At 36.0% G+C, this 17,218-nt stretch overlaps 1 protein-coding gene across 10 annotated transcripts in view; it reads left to right on the forward strand.

Annotated features, from left to right (window-relative positions):
- Positions 1-17,218, forward strand: part of LOC111144629 (pericentriolar material 1) — an 80,456-nt gene that overhangs the window by 28,413 nt on the left and 34,825 nt on the right. For 7 of the 10 annotated variants that reach the window (XR_002640417.1, XM_022499019.1, XM_022499021.1 and 4 more), the window contains 14 exons: positions 943-1,144; positions 2,112-2,285; positions 2,805-2,962; positions 3,073-3,311; positions 4,643-4,797; positions 4,954-5,083; positions 6,238-6,378; positions 6,889-7,079; positions 8,548-8,751; positions 10,090-10,309; positions 10,412-10,557; positions 11,273-11,463; positions 13,474-13,645; positions 16,843-17,201. Coding sequence is in view for 9 of the 10 variants with exons in the window: in XM_022499019.1 (XP_022354727.1) it covers positions 943-1,144; positions 2,112-2,285; positions 2,805-2,962; positions 3,073-3,311; positions 4,643-4,797; positions 4,954-5,083; positions 6,238-6,378; positions 6,889-7,079; positions 8,548-8,751; positions 10,090-10,309; positions 10,412-10,557; positions 11,273-11,463; positions 13,474-13,645; positions 16,843-17,201 (2,682 nt within the window). In the remaining variant the exon portion in view is untranslated. The remainder of the gene's footprint in view (positions 1-942; positions 1,145-2,111; positions 2,286-2,804; positions 2,963-3,072; positions 3,312-4,642; positions 4,798-4,953; positions 5,084-6,237; positions 6,379-6,888; positions 7,080-8,547; positions 8,752-10,089; positions 10,310-10,411; positions 10,558-11,272; positions 11,464-13,473; positions 13,646-16,842; positions 17,202-17,218) is intronic. The other 3 variants (XM_022499020.1, XM_022499023.1, XM_022499026.1) reach the window with 1 other exon arrangement.

A 17,218-nucleotide genomic window follows, 5' to 3' on the forward strand; every position in this document is an offset into this window, starting at 1 on the left:
TAGCAATTCATAATGTGAACAACAAATAATGATGGTTGTCCCTGTGAGAAAGAGATAAATGACTTTAGTTTTAAAGTGATGGAGATGGAGGAGAGCAAAGATTCTTAATCTTTATTCATTGCCCTTGAAGGCATAAGGTATCTTTGTCTGATCCGTGTGGACAGAAAAGTAGTTAACATACAGTTTAAGACTATAGAAGATAAGCCATCATCTAATTAGAAAATTTTATTGTTGAGTTATATTTCATGGTATGAAATATTTCATGGTCACTTTAAGTTTGTTTTATATCTTTTGGAACAAGGAAAATTCCATCTGGGAGACCAGATAAAATTATTCTGAGCTGTGGATTTGAAACATTCTTTGGGGCTTAATCCCCTACGGTTGTAAAGCCTTGTTGATGGTGTACTGAACATGATACACATTCGCCCTGAGTTTTTGTTTTGTTTTTGTTTTTTAAAGATTTTATTTATTTATTTGACAGAGCACAAGCAGGGGGAGCAGCAGGTAGGGGGAGAGGGAGAAGGAGACTCCCCAGTGAGCAGGGAAACCAATGTGGGGCTTGATGACAGGATCCTGGGATCATGACATGAGTTAGCAAAGTTAACAACTTAACCAACTGAGCCACCCAGGTGCCCCATATTTTGCCCTGTTTAACTTAACCTAGAATTGGGTTTATCAGAGAAATATACTGGTTACTTTTTAAGATAGAATATAATAGTTCTTGTCAATTTCAGCCTTGTTTTTCCTTATTTTTGTCTGTTTTAAGTCTGTTTGTTGAATAAGCAGCCTGGCTATTGGATACATAAGTTTCTGAAATTTAAAGCTGCAGAATTTAAGACGTTACTGATTTTTACTTTTTATTTTTATGTAAGCAAACTGAGTAAGTGTTGTTTGAGGCCATATTTGTTTATTTATAGTAGCTGTCTTTGTTTTGTTTTGTAGTTGTGCCTTCTTCATCCTCTCCACAAAGAACTGTGGATCAGAGAAATACACCTTCAGCTCCCTCTGCGCCTTTAGGCTTAGCACCAGTTGTCAATGGAGAATCCAATAGCTTCACGTCATCTGTTCCTTATCCTGCTGCTTCTCTAGTTTCTCAGAATGAGAGTGAAAATGAAGGACATCTGAATCCAACTGAAAAACTCCAGTAAAATATTTTTACAAACATTGCTTACATAGAATAGAATTGAATAATGGGGATAAATTAAGTTTTTTTTTTTCCTTTGTTGAAAATTCTGGAAAAACTGAATTTACATAATATGATAAATATCTTTATCATATCATGTAACATATCATACTGTATTCTTCTAAGAATATGTTTATTAGAAGTGTATGTGCAGAAGAAGTATATGTGTGTTATATCTGCCTTCTTTGAGTTGTCCAAGAGAAATGTGACATTATAATACAGGTGACTTTTGTAAGCTAATGCATTCTCATTTTCCAGCTAAAGGATTAGAAATAGCTGGGATTGCATTAGAAGATTTTTATATTCAAATGATTCTAAATTCAGAGCCCAGGCCCTAGAGTCACAAAGCCTGGAAACTGTATCTCACAAGGCTGTGTGACCATGGACAAATAACTTATTCTCACTTTACCTTTGTTTCTTCACCTGCAAAATAGGGATAATGATATACCTGTTCATAAAGATATTTTACAGATTAAAAAACATTGGCATAATTTCTGTCACTTAATAGAAACTGAACAAACTTAATGTTTTGGGTAAGTGTATTATATACTTTATAGATCTCTGTGTGTTACAGATCAGGAACCTTCTGTAAATGCCTAATAATGTCTGCATCACTGATTTGCCTGAGAGGTAGTGTTTAAATTGAATATTTAGTACTTCACTATTAAGAAACCAAGTTGGCTTCAAATGAACACATGAAACTTTTTTTTTTAATACTTTTTGTCTGTAGTAGGAAGGATACAAGAAAATTGGATGATGAGATATTGAGTAAGCTATTCTTGAAATTGAATTCATTGCTTTTTAGTCACAACTGCTGGATTTTGCACTAGGTCTGAATGTTGTCTTTGCTGGCTGCTTTTATATGGAAATACTGCATGCTTTATTTTGCTGAAATGAGTATTATGTATGCATCTTTGTTGTTTATCAGGAAGTTAAATGAAGTTCGAAAGAGATTGAATGAACTAAGAGAATTAGTCCATTATTATGAACAAACATCAGATATGATGACAGATGCTGTTAATGAAAACACAAAAGATGAAGAAACTGAAGAGTCAGATTATGATTCTGAACATGAAAACTCTGAACCTGTTACTAACATTCGGTAAGAATTTGAAGTTTGTTTTTCTAACATGTTCCTCCTAATTGAATGCTTCTATTATGGAACAGGAAAACCTCAATAGAATGCCACTTGCTTTTTATTTAAGCTTTTCTCCCATAAGTCTGCTTAAGTCTGCTATTTTGGCCAGTGTAAACGTAAGTTGGCCTGTAAAGAAAAACAAATGGAGAAGCACTGAGTACAGTAGTTTAGTAAATTTGCTCTTTGTTAGATAAAATGCAAGTAAATCATAAGAAGTATCTAACTTAACATTTTCCTGCCTTTTTATTTTTAGATATAACTTGGATTTTTTTGGATGTTTATCTTAAATTTCCAAATAGAAGTTTTTGAAAAGCAAGAGTCAATTATTCACCGTATGAATTTAAATAGAGAAATAGCCGGTGATGTTCATAGTTTGGAATTATTTTATCAGCAGCTATAAAAACTTTGATTTTATTTTTAATTCTTAGGTTTTTTTTTTCTTTTTTTACTTTAAATAAATTCAGGCTGTTTTCTTTCTTTTAGAAATCCACAAGTAGCTGCAACTTGGAACGAAGTAAATAGTAATTCTAATGCACAGTGTGTTTCTAATAATAGAGAGGGGAGATCAGTTAATTCTAATTGTGAAATTAACAACAGATCTGCTGCCAACATAAGGGCTCTGAACATGCCTCCATCTTTAGGTATGATTGACTATTGATGTATAATTTTGCCATATTTTTTTGAAATGGATTTTCTTTCATTAGTATTCTTCTTAAGTTTATTAAATTACTGATTTCATACATGCTTTTAGCAGATTGTCACTATAATAGAGAAGGAGAACAGGGGATTCATGGTGCACAAGGTGAAGATGATGAGGAAGAAGAGGATGAAGCAGAAGATGAGGGAGTCAGTGGGGCTTCTTTAAGTAGTCACAGGAGCAGTCTGGTTGATGAGGCTCCAGAAGATGCTGAATTTGAACAGAAGATCAGTAGACTTATGGCTGCAAAACAGAAACTGAGACAGTTACAAGATCTTGTTGCTATGGTACAGGTAAATATTGCTTCATTTTTTTTCAAAAGACTGTTAAAACAGTAATTCTTGAGTCACTTACTTACTTCTAGTGTTAGAGTTGGTATTCAGTTGTTCAGGTACCTTCTCACTGCCTTCTGAAACATTAGGCAGATTTGTTTTGCATTTTTTTCTTGTACTTTAATTTTTCCACTTTTTATTATGTGAAAAGGCTTCATAATGCAGCTTCTCTATTCTTGAATCCCAACTGAGTTTCTTTTCTATCTTCTTATCCTTTATAGGAATCAATTAGGCCTGTTTTTAGATGAATAAGAATACCAAATAACGCCCATCTACCAATTTAAAATTGCCTACCCAGTTTTGTAATTGAGTCAGCTCTAACTCTTTAAGGTTTTATTAGAATGATATTGCCAAAAGTTAAAATTTCATTTGAGGTTCTCAGAGAAATCATAAGTAAATATAAAGTTATATAGAGTTAAATGTTTTTTAAAAAATGCAGTAGTTCATCCCAGCAGCCTTCCCTCCTCCCACCTTAGTAAGTGTATTGATTTTTAACAGAAGGTGTGGACCTACCTTTAGGAAGCTAAGAACTTAGTTGTTTTTCCAGTAGTCATTACAGATGTAAGATACTCTCATTTGTTTTTGTACTGTGAGCCATTGGCACTGGTTTGGCAAACTAAAGACCAAAGTGAGAGAATAGAAAATCATAAGCAAGTGACAGTGGACTGGACATCGATTATTTGAAATCATTAAAATAAAAGTTACAGTTTAAGGGACACCTGGGTGGCTCAGTTGGTTAAGCATCTGACTTGGTTTCAGCTCAGGTTGTGAACTCAGGGTTGTGAGATCAAGCTCTGTGTTGGGCACTGCTCAGTGCAGAGTCTGCCTGAGATTCTCTCCCTCTCCCTCCACTCTTCCCCCACTCAAGTGTTTTCTTTCGCTCTCTCTCTCTTTCAAATAAATAAAATATTTTTGAAAGGTTAAATTCTAAGAAAAATTATCTAGTAACAAGGGTTCCCATATCTGATGGTATGTTTTTAATTTTTTTTGTATTCTCTAGGAAGCTTTTCTTTGATAGCTCAGTGTCTGGTCAAGATAAGAAAAGGCAGCTTAATGTTAGCCATTAGTGGGTAATTGGCAGCTCAGATTATAAATGTACTTTTTTGTTGTTTTAGTACTTCATTTTATGTCATTGGTAGGGGATGAACTTCAGTATTCTCTAAAAATCATATACTTAATGTATTACTTTAATTTTTATGTTATGTAAATTTTATTGAACAGTGGTATTTAAGGTATGAATTGGATAATGTCTTTAGATTTCAAGATTATTTTAATTTAATGATGCTTCTTAGGATGATGATGCAGCAGATCATGGAGTTACCTCTACCAATACTTCAAATTTGGATGATTTCTACCCAGCAGAAGACGACAACAAACAAAATGCAAATAACACTAGAGGAAATGCCAATAAAACACAGAAAGATGCCGGAATAAATGAGAAGGCACGGTATGTTAAACTCATGGGCTTCATTAAATAAAAATTTAGTGCTTATTATTGAGAAGGTACTTATTTGACTAGGTTCTGTGTTAGGTCATGCTTAATGCTGTCATCAGATTTATTGGAATCTGGGAATCTGTAAATGTAATGTCAATTTAATTGTAGAGAGAAATTTTATGAGGCTAAACTACAGCAGCAACAGAGAGAACTCAGACAATTGCAGGAAGAAAGAAAGAAACTGATTGAGATTCAAGAGAAAATTCAAGCATTGCAGAAGGCATGTCCTGACTTACAGGTAACTGGGAACGTTACTTCTTTACATTTATATGAAAAAAGATGTTTAAAATCTAATGTCATTGGAAAGTACCCTTGTCTTTTCTAGTACTGAGGTGACACATTTATATCAGTATTATGATTAATAAAACTAATGAACTAATGAAAGGGCTTAGGGATTTGAGTTTATACTATGAAAGACAGCACATAGGATTTGACTCTGATTACTTCTATTTTTCACTTGTTGGGCTACTTTAGATTCAAAACATGAGTATTCGTAACTATTAAATTAAAATATTCTGATTTCAGGGGCGCCTGGGTGGCTCAGTAGGTTAGGGCCTCTGCCTTTGGCTTGGCTCATGATCCCGGGGTCCTGGGATCGAGCCCAGCATCGGGCTCTCTGATCAGCGGGGGGCCTGCCTACCCCTCCTTACTGCCTGCCTCTCTGCCTACTTGTGATCTCTGTCTGTCAAATAAAAAAAAAAAAACTTAAAATATTCTAATTTCAGCTTTGCATTTCCATCTTTTATTGGCCTAAAATTACATAATAAAGCCCTTAAACCATCATGAATTACCTAAAGAAATGAATTAAAATATTCGGAGTTTGCTTATTAAGTAGTACTCTTTGAGACTGAATGAAGAATGAGTAATATTTGAACATTTCAGGTAATCAGGAGTAGGAGTATAGTTAATACAGGAAGTTAACACCAATTCTTTTTGAGATTTTTCTTAAAATGTTTTGGTTAGCTTTATTCCACAGGTTTTGTTTTCAAAGAAAGGGAAACACATCCATGATAATTCTCTGTAACATTTCTTTGTTGTCCTAGACTTCTAACCTTTTCTATTTTATCTAATTCTTTTTCCTTCTCCTTAGTCTAATATGCAGAGGAATAGATACAAGAGTTGGGTTTGAGTATATGAAATTGTCCACAGTAGCATTTTCTCCCTTTTGTCTGTTGTTCCTGAGGCTTGGCTGCTACTCATCCACTTCACCCTGTGTTTTCATCTTTGTTTTCTTAAATCAGGCTTTCTTTGGATCATGATGGCAATTGAGGTCTGATAATAACTAATTCAATATGGTACTAGAGCCCCAGAGAAATGGTAAAATAACTGCTTTTATGAAATTAACGTAATTGCTTTAATTCCTTATAATGGTTTTTACTAATACTTTTTTAGCTGTCTGCCACTAGTGCGGGTAATTGTCCCACCAAAAAATATATCCCAGCTGTTACTTCAACCCCAGCTGTTAACGGAAATGAAACCAGTACAAGCAAATCTGGTTTTGAGCCTGAAGATTCTTCAGTAGTAGATAACGAGGTATTGTATGTTGTACTTGTTGTTCCGAGTTTTATGTCACATCTTAAAGAAGGAAAACTGAATACCTGTGAAACATGTTTTTAAATGCAGCATGTTTTGTGTCTTTTAGCTGGGATGAAATAATCTTTTCAAAAAAGTTATTAAGTTGGGATCTTTTCAAAATAATTTCAAAATTATTAGCAAATATTTGGCAGAATTGTATTTAAGGAATAGTTGCAGCAAACAGTAATCATTTCAGTTAGGAAGATCTGTTCTTTGGCCTTTTGTTTATATGTGATTTGTAGAAAACATTATACCTTTCTCTAAATAGTTGATGAAGTTTATTTGGCCACTACTTTCATTAAAAAATTCATGCCTAATTTTTTCTTACTGTGAAAATACTGTTTTAACCATGGGATATCTTAGTGTAAAAAGAATAGAGTGAGAATAGAAGTCTTTGTATTTTATTCTTTAAGGCTAAAACAAATCCATATATTTTTACTAAGTCAACTCTGACATTTAAAATAATAGCTGTGGTCAGAAATGCGAAGACATGAGATGTTAAGGGAAGAGCTACGACAGAGGCGAAAGCAGCTTGAAGCGCTCATGGCGGAACATCAGAGGAGGCAAGGTCTAGCCGAAGCTACATCTCCTATGGCTGTGTCATTGAGAAGTGATGGATCTGAGAACCTGTGTACACCTCAGCAGAGTAGAACAGAAAAGTAAGAGAGGTGTTTAAATCTTTTTTTTTTTTTTTTAACATCACCTACTAAAGGCATGTAGGGTGGGCAGCTTCATTTCCCCTCTTAGCTCAAATCTGCTCTTTCACTGAGGCTACTGTTCAGGCATCACCTTTGCGGTTCAATTTAACTAAATCCAGCTATTTTCTGTTCTGACTTCTCAAGGTACTTGATCAGATGGTGATACAGATTTTCTTTGAGTGTATAAAAGCCTTATGTTCTTAGTTAAGTTTTATAAAAAAGTTACTTTGTAGTACTTCCCTATCAGGCCAAAAATAAGGACATTTTTACTTAAATGAGGAATCTCATATTTGTAAATTCCCTAAGGATTAGGAAATTCACTTTTGGGCTGCCTGGTTAGCTCAGTTGGTTAAACATCCAATTCTTGATTTCAGCTCAGGTCGTGATCTCAGGGTTGTGAAATTGAGCCCCGCATTGGGCTCCACACTGAGCATGGAGTCTGCCTAAGATTCTCTCTGTCCCTCTCCCTTTGCTCTTCCCACTCCCACACCTTCCTTGCATGTTTGTGCTCTCTCAAAAATAAAAAAATAAAAAAATAATTAAAAGATAAAGTAATTGCTTTAAAACATTTAGTTTTTAGCATTTACATTTGAAATTTCTGTATTTAGAATATTTCCAAAAAATTGGCCATCTGTAAGGTTGCTTAATTATCTGTATGGGAGTTTTCAGAGCTAACATCTTGAAATTCAGATTTGTTGTGACCTTACCTTTTGATATCCTCAGATGGCATTCCTGGAACATTGCACCAAACTTCTATTCCTCATAGAAGAACTTGTTCTGTTTTGAAGTCCCAAATGTACTTTATTTACCAAATTTATATCTGTAGTATTTTTTTTTCTGTTTGGAGTACCACACATCTGAATTTTGGAAAAGTTCTTTGGATATTTTTGGTAATAAGCATCTAGGTTTGGGAACCATGGCTCTAGAATTATGCTTTCCAATATGGCAGCCATTACATTACCTACCTGTACCTATTTAAATTAAATAAAATTAATAACTCATTTTCTCAGTCACACCAGCCACATTCTAAGTGCTCATTAGCCATGTGTACCTAGTGGTTACTGATTGGATGCATGCGTACAGATCATTACTACTATTGCAGAAAGTTCTTTTGGACAGCTCTGCTCTAGAAAACTGTCGCTCAAGGTAAAGTTAAAAATTGAGGGGGTTTAGTTTAGGGAAAAACTTCTAGGGGATACAATTTTTTATTTGAAGAATTGTTTTGTGGAAGGCAGAATAAACTATTTCATATATCAGCAGTGGAGAGAGTACCACCCATCTATATTGGTACTTTTATTCAGTGAAATTTTATAAACAAAACGTTTCACATGCATACATATGTACATGATACAGTGTCTGGCACAGTAGTTGGTAAAGTATTTAGCCAATCGCCAAAATGATCTCTTATTTTTTATCTCTTAATCTCTAGAACAATGGCAACTTGGGGCGGTTCTACTCAGTGTGCACTGGATGAAGAAGGAGATGAAGATGGTTATCTTTCTGAAGGAGTTGTTCGGACGGATGAAGAGGAGGAAGAAGAAGACCAAGATGCCAGTTCCAATGATAACTTTTCTGTGTATCCTCCTAACAGTGCAAATCATAACTGTTACAACGTAAAAGAAACTAAGAATAGGTTAGTTTCACTGTTCCAACTTTTTGTTTGATTCCTGAAGTCTCAGGTCTTTGTGACACTAAGCACTTCTCTGATGCTTTGAACCAACTGGGTGTCATAATTTAATTCAGTTCTGACACTACTTGGAATTAGGGCAGATGCCACAAGTGAAGGGCTCAGTGCATAAAATTGCCCTCACTTCAGATGTCAGTTGCAAGTCCAAGTCTCCATGTACTCACACTTCTGTTTGGCTTTGCTAAAAATGTGGGGGTTCCCACAAGCCCTCCTCAGGTTTTATAATTTGTTGGAACAACTCATGAACACTGCCTGTTATAAAGGATGCAACTCAGCAACAGCCAAATGGAAGAGATGCATAGGACAAGGGATGGGTGGGGGAAGGGGCACAGAGCTTTCATGTTCTCTCGGAGTGCGCCATCCTCCCAGCATTTCAATGTGTTCACCAACCCAGAAGCTCTCCTAACCAGCTTGATAAGGAGTTTTTGTGGAAGTTTCATTCCCTAGGCACAACTGATTAAATCATTGGCCATTGACATTAAACTCACTCCAGCCCCTCCTCCTCTTGAAGTTGGCAGTGGGGCTGAAAGTTCCAACCCTCTAAACACTTGGTTGGTTTTTTTAGTGACCAGTCCCTGTCCATGAAGCTATCTAGGGCCTCCAAGAGTCATTAGCATAAACTTAGCTGTGGTTCAAGGGGGTCCATTGTGAATAACAAAAGAAACTTCTAGCTCTCAGGAGATGCCAGGAGTTTTGGGAGCTCTATGCTGGGAATTTGGGACAAAGACCAAATACATTTTTTATTGTATCATAGAGTTTTGTCAAGATAGATCCCAACTAGACTGGATCAAGATTCATAAGCTTTGATCTTGGCTTCTTTTTTGGGGAGTTAAGCAAAACTGAAAGTCATAGATACTGAAAAAGACCTAGCAACGTAATATTCGTTACATTGTTATTTCTAACGGTGAAAAATGTTTCATGAGTGGGAGATGGTTAGGTAGCTCCACTTGATGGAATTTCATGTGGCTAAGTTTAAAGCATGAAGAATGGAAAAATGCTTGTGATATAAAAAAAATTTTCATTTTGTAGAATATAGAATTACATGGATTTGTCTGTGTAAGACATTAAAAAAGAGTAGAAAAAAATGATAATTCACAAGGCTAGAAATCTAGAATTCCCTTTTCCTCACCACCTCCCCCTCATTTCCATACTTTTGAAGTCCTTTGAACTTAAACTTTGATCTTAAGAAAATGTTGGCTATGAACCGTGGTATCAGGATTTAGTGCCAGATTTTAAAAACCAAGTAATTACATTTGATCACCTAGCTCTTTAAATCTGTGTTAGGTGGAAGAACAATCGCCCTTTTTCAGCAGATGGAAATTACCGTCCTTTAGCTAAGACAAGACAGCAGAATATCAGCATGCAGCGTCAGGAAAACCTTCGTTGGGTGTCAGAACTCTCTTATGTAGAGGAGAAAGAACAATGGCAAGAACAAATTAATCAGCTAAAGAAACAACTTGATTTCAGTGTCAATATTTGTCAGACTTTGATGCAAGACCAACAGGTAAAGTTTACTATGAAAGTGCATTTTTTATATCTTGTTTCTGAAGCATGCACATTTTTCTCAAGTCATCAATAACTGTTATGACAATTTGTCTTTCCATAGACGCTATCTTGTCTGCTACAAACTCTTCTCACGGGTCCTTACAGTGTGATGCCAAGCAATGTTGCCTCCCCCCAGGTACACCTTATCATGCACCAGTTGAACCAGTGCTATACTCAGCTAACATGGCAACAGAATAATGTGCAAAGGTAATGTGTTTCTTAGGAGCAGTAAAACTATGTAGTAGATGCTAAAGCTGAGCATGTGTTTTATAGTTATCTTCTGGGGGGGAAAGGACATGAGCAGAATTGAATATTCAAACATTTTCTATACCCGAAAATTTTACTAACAATGATTTGCCCGATGTTCCCTTTTAATACTGTAGACTTTAGTTTTTAAAAATTTTCAGTGTTCAGGGCACCTGTGTGGCTCAGTGGATTAAGCCTCTGCCTTCGGCTCAGGTCATGATCTCAGGGTCCTGAGATCGAGCCTTGCATCGGGCTCTCTGCTCAGCAGGGAGCCTGCTTCCCTCTCTCTCTGCCTACTTGTGACCTCTCTCTCTGTCAAATAAATAAAATCTTTAAAAAAAATTTTTTTTTCAGTGTTCAACTTCACACTTATATCAGGTGATCTGTATGGTATGTAAATTATATCTTGGTAAAGTTCTTAATAACAAAACTATATGCATTTCTTATAGTTATGCTTTTTATCTGGTCAAAGTGGTAAGTGCGGTTCTTGTTCCAAAGGCCAAGTTATTAAGTAAGCCTGCAGGACAAACAGATGTTTGTTGTAGTAAATATTAAAACAGTCCATCTCTTTTGCATGCTCTTGAATCACTTTTTACATGTCCTTTTTTATGAAGGTATTGTAAATAGACGGTAATATAACTGATTTGTAAGTTACTAACTTCTTAAATATTTGTAGGTTGAAACAAATGCTAAATGAACTTATGCGCCAACAAAATCAGCACCCAGAAAAACCTGGAAGCAAGGAAAGAGGCAGCAGTGCATCACACCCTTCTTCTCCCAGTTTATTTTGTCCTTTCAGCTTTCCACCACAGCCTGTAAATCTGTTTAACCTACCCGGATTTACTAATATTTCATCATTTACACCAGGTAAGTGACTACAAACTTAAGAGGAAATAAATAAATGCAAAGTGCTTGACAATATTCTTTGTCTATTGCATGGAGTTTAATTGGTCTCTTCTGGAATGGTAGGAGGTGTATGCAAAGAAAGTTACGAACTTTCCTACATTGATTCTTTGTGGTGAAAACTTAAGTTTGCAATGGTTGCTAATGAAATTAAGTCAACTACTTATGAGAGGTTGCTTAGTCTTATACCTTTGAATTAATTTAGCAACTATTTATAAAGGAAAAAGGGTATCAACCTATCCTGTGGCTGCTGCACATCGGGCACTGTGTGGTTAGGGAGGATACGTTATAGACTAAGGTTTAGCTTAGGCTTAAATTTAATTTTACTTAGCTTTGGCTTTTATTTTTTCTGCACCTGTTATGTCTCAGATACCATATAAATGACTGGGATTCAGATGAGTAAAATGAACGCTTAAAGTCATTTAGAATCTAGTGAGGAAGCTAAGCATGTCAGTAGGTGCTCCGTGCAGTGCCATGGGGATGGTAGCAGTGGTACAAATGAGGGGAGTTGCCTTTCCTTAGGGAAGGAAATTATCAGCAGGTCTCTCGCCCCACTCCCTCCGGAAAGCACATTATTTAAAGAATGAACAAAATTTATTTCCAGGGATATTAGAGGAGAAAGGACTTTCTAATCAGTGGATCCGCTGAGAGTTACAAAGCAGTGAAAGAGTGTATCGCATAGAGAATTTAGAGGTCATTAAGTATGGCTAGTGTCTAGGGCCTTAGCAGGGGAAGAGTAATTGATACAGCTGGAGAGCAGCAGAGACTTTCTGTGCAATTCAAAGGATCTTAGACTTTCTTTTGCCTTCCAGAGGGGTCACTGAAGGATTTTGAGGAGGGGGATAGCATGAGATTTCTGTTTTAGGAGTATCACATTAGTAATAGTGTTGCAGAGATTTGAGAGAGGAGCCAAGAGTATCCTACGGTGAATAGGAAACCGAAGGCTGTTTGTTGTAGTAATACCAGAGAAAGGACAGCTGGATCTAAGGCATTGGCAGGAGGGGTATAGAACTAGGAGTAAATCAAAAGACTTTCTAAAGGTAGAATAAATTAAGTGATCAGTTAGATGAGGTGAGTCATGAATGAAGTGGAATTGAAGGTGTTTGCCAGGGAATATAGGAGGAGAAAAAGGGTTGGAAGGGCTGGAGGGCTTTGTGAATATAAATCAATAAAAATAGCAGTGTATTTTCTTAGCAGGATTATAAAAATAATAGCATTAGCACATTTAACAAGCGTTTTAGTTCTTGAGCACCGATGAATATCAGCAGCAAACGTTTTTTGCGTGGCTTTCTAGGTAACAGATAATATTAAAAATAGCTCAGGCACTTCTTTTACACTAATATGCCTCATGCCTGTGGCAGCCTTGGGCAGACTATTCATTCTTCACAAACTAATATTGTGAAGCCTTTTCTCACCCCTTTTCCCCCACCAAGTTGTTAGTCGCCCCTTGCAAATATATCTCATATGGCACTGTGTGGTAAGAACTTAGTTCTATTCTAGTTTCCCAGTTAAAGTAGAGTGGAAAGAATATAAGCTTTGGAGTTGTGCAGACCTGAGCTCTGACCTCCTCTTCCATTTACTAGCTGTTTAATCTTTGAGCCGGTTTTCTTCCTGGTAAAAATAATTTAATACCTATGTCATAGTGTTGTTTGAGCATTAGACAAAATAACATGTAAATAAATAATCCTCATCCCTTCAGAGCTAAAAAGTTAGAAGTAATAGTATTTGACATTCATTAGCTTACCGGGTACCAGACGCTTGTAGGCATTTACCTGTTACTTTGTTCAGTCATCACTGCCAAAAAGCTAGTGGGCTGAACTGTAAACAGTGATTGAACAAATGAATATTAGTTTAACAGTTACTTGTTTTGGTGGATTTGAGTGACACATTTAATTAAAACTGTGTTTTAATTTTGTATTAAGACCTTTAGGTACTTCTTTTATTGTTGTCTTACCTATTTCTTTTATTTATTAGGTATGAATTTCAGCCCTTTATTTCCTTCTAATTTTGGAGATTTTTCTCAGAATATTTCTACACCCACTGAACAGCAGCAACCATTAGCCCAGAACTCTTCAGGGAAAACAGAATATATGGCTTTTCCAAAACCTTTTGAAAGCAGTTCTTCTGTTGGAGCAGAAAAACAAAGGTACTTGATTGTGCACCTAATCCATTATTTTCTTAAATGTTACTTATATGATTATATCTAATTATATTTAATTTGCAAACACAGTGAGGAAGGATGCTTGTTATTGTTTGGCTTGTTAGCATTGAGAATATTCAGCTGCTACTTTACCAGGTGTCTCAGGCATACATCTGCCACTAATCCTGATAACAGGAATAATTCATTGTTTTGATCAGAGTGAAGGATAAGACCTGACCCATAAAATGTCTCTTGCCTTGATTTGATATCTGTCCTTAAGTTCACTTTAGGGCTAGAAACTAATATTAACTACTAGATGATACTTGTAAAGTGATGGCTCCTGATTAGAATATGTTCTTAAGGCCTATCTGAGTGTAATGTTGAGCACTATTACATTATTGATAGATGCTATCAGTCATAGTCAGGATTTCTTTCTCTGTTTCTCAGTGTTAACATACTTTTTTCCTCAGTGTTATTATTTTTTTTTTTAAACATTTTTTTTTAAGAATTTACTTATTTATTTGACAGAGATCACAAGTAGGCAGAGTGGCAGGCAGAGAGAGAGAGGAGGAAGCAGGCTCCCCACCGGGCAGAGAGCCCGATGCGGGACTCGATCCCAGGACCCTGAGATCATGACCCGAGCCGGAGGCAGTGGTCCAACCAACTGAGCCACCCAGGCGCCCCAGTGTTATTTTTTAATATGATAGTCTTCCCACATAAAATTTTTGACTCAGATAGTGTAAAAGACTAGTTGGTTGAGTCAGGTAAATCATTCTATATATTTATAGCTAAATAAATAACATTCTTAATGATTGTGCTAATCCAGAAAATGATTTTGATAGCCAGCTGGTAAAACTATAGTTTTTTTATTGTTAGTTGTACTTACTTCAGAAAAAAACTTTTTAGGATGAAAAATTAGAGGTCAGTTCAGCCTATACTTCTGTAAGAAGTATCTCTTTTATTTTGTCTTCGCAGACCTTTACAAATATAAAATTCACATCACTTTTCTCTTTAGTTGTATGATTGGGCATGTCTTCGAGCACTTAAGTAATCATTTTGGCACTATTTAATTATTAAATCATGGATTTTTTTTTTAACCTAATTAAACAAAACCTCTTAGAATTCAACTGTATTTGACTCTAGGAATCCTATGGTTGACCTCCCTGACTTTTTCTTAGATCTACTAACCACTTCTTTCAATTAAACATCCTATTGCTCTTTAAAAGTACTCCAATGTCAGAGCCTAATGGTGTTTAGGGCACAGTTGCCATTCAGAAATGATGGTTGAATGAATTTCTGTCATAAGCAATAAACATTTGTTCAACGCTTTAGTGAATAGCTTTGCTATTGGAAGGTCCCTACTTTATTATTATCCACATTTTATATATAATTAATAGTAAAAAAGGGTGGATTTGGATATATAATATTATTTGAGATATTTGACCTACTTCAGATTAGACCTCATTTCCCCAAAATGTCAACTGTTAAATAGGTAGCTTCCCTGACTTTAATGGCTAGAGGTAACAAGAGGTCAGATGAAACATTGTAGTGAGCTGGGGTCAGAAAACTTATATTGGAAAGGGCTTGATGATAAATATTGCATACCATTTATTTCTGCCATTTTTGCATGAAAGCAGCCATAAACAATATGTGAACAAGCAGCTGTGTTCCAATAACACTTTATCTATGGGTACTGAAATGTGAATTTTACATAATTTCTGTCACAAACAATTTTTCTTCCTTTGACTTTTTTCAACCATGTAAGAATATAAGAATATTTTATTTTACTTTTTGTAAGAATCATTTTAGGGGCACCTGGGCCGCTCAGTCAACTGAGTGTCCCAACTCTTGATTTCAGCTTGGGTCATGATCTCGTGGGTGGGACCAGGCAAGCCTCAGGTTGGGCTTTGTGCTAAATCTGCTTGAGATTCTTTCTCTCTCTCTCCCTCTGCCCTCCCCCTTCTCCTAAAATAAATTTAAAAATCTTTTTTTTTTTTTTTTTTCCTTTCAAAAGAAAGAATCATTTTAGCCCTCAGGCCATACAGAAATAGCTAGCAGGCTGAATTTGGCCTGCAGACTATAGGTTTGCTAATTTTATGTTAATTTGAAACCTGGAGGTCAGTGTCTCCTAAATCATGTTCTTCAGAACACTATTGTTCATGTCAGGTTCTGTGATAAAAATTTGGGACATTTTGCTCACTATGTTCACTTCTAAGACATTTGTATAGGACATTGGCATGTTTAAAGTTTTGAGAAATCTTGCAGACATGTTTAACTTTGTTTCTTGTTTGCCAAATTTAGATGGTCAGTAAATACCTGTTAACATATTAAATGATGTCAGTGTTTAGCAGATAAAATTTGGAAAATGACACCAGACCAATAGAACTAAACTGTGCTTAATGAATGGAGGAATAAATTATGAGTTGCATGGACAATTGTTTTCACCAATTCCAGTTCTATTTTGAACTGCTTCTGGTGACACAGATTTGTGTATAGTGCCAAACCCTCTACTACATACAACTCTTTCTCAGCTCTTTCTCCAAGTGTTTTGTTTTTTTCTTGTATATTCCATTGTTTTTTAAAATTTTCTTTCCCACTCTTTTTCATCATGAGTGCTAGATCATTTGTCTGCAGCTTCTGCCAGTGAAAATGGTTTAGTGAGAAGGGTCTGATACTAAAGTTTAAAGGGGCCCCTGGGTCACTAAGTTAAGCATCCAACTCTTGATTTTAGCTCGGGTCATGTCTTAGTGTTGTGAGATCGAGCCCTGTTTTGGGCTCCACGCTGGGTGTGGAACCTGCTTTAAGATTCTCTCTCTGGGGTGTCTGGGTAGCTCAGTCAGTTAAGCGTCAGACTTCAGGTCATGATCTCAGGGTCCTGAGATTGAGTCCTCTGTTGGGCTCCACGCTCAGTGGGGAGCGTACTTGTCCCTTTGTCCTTTCCCCTGTTTGTACTCTGTTTCTCTCTCTCAAATAAAATCTTAAAAAAAAAAAAAAAAAAAGATTCTCCCTCCCAAGAAAATATTTAAAGTATTTAAGGACATTAACCTGTATAATATTTACATATTTAATGTATATTTCTATGAAAATGTTTTTAGAGCCTGTTGATGTTTTTATTTGCCTAAATCTATTTACTATATCTGCAGTTTTCCAGTAAACAGAGAACTCTGTCATCGTATCTGTAAAAATTTATTTTCATTGGTCAGGAATCAAAAACAGCCTGAAGAGGAGGTGGAAAACAGTAGGACACCATGGTTATATGACCAAGAAGGTGATGTAGAAAAACCATTTATCAAGACTGGATTTCCAGTGTCTGTAGAGAAAACTACAAATAGTAATCGCAAAAATCAATTAGACACCAGCGGGAGAAGACGCCAGTTTGATGAAGAGTCATTAGAAAGCTTTAGCAGTATGCCTGACCCAGTGGATCCAACAACAGTAACCAAAACATTCAAGACAAGGAAAGCATCTGCACAGGCCAGCCTGGCATCTAAAGATAAAACTCCTAAATCAAAGAGTAAGAAAAGGCATTCTACTCAGCTGAAAAGCAGAGTTAAAAATATTGGTAAGTGTCAAAATTTG

Source organism: Enhydra lutris, unplaced genomic scaffold (assembly GCF_002288905.1).
Source record: "Enhydra lutris kenyoni isolate GAN:26980312 unplaced genomic scaffold, ASM228890v2 scaffoldscaffold11, whole genome shotgun sequence".
In the NCBI taxonomy this organism is placed as follows: Eukaryota; Metazoa; Chordata; class Mammalia; order Carnivora; family Mustelidae; genus Enhydra; species Enhydra lutris.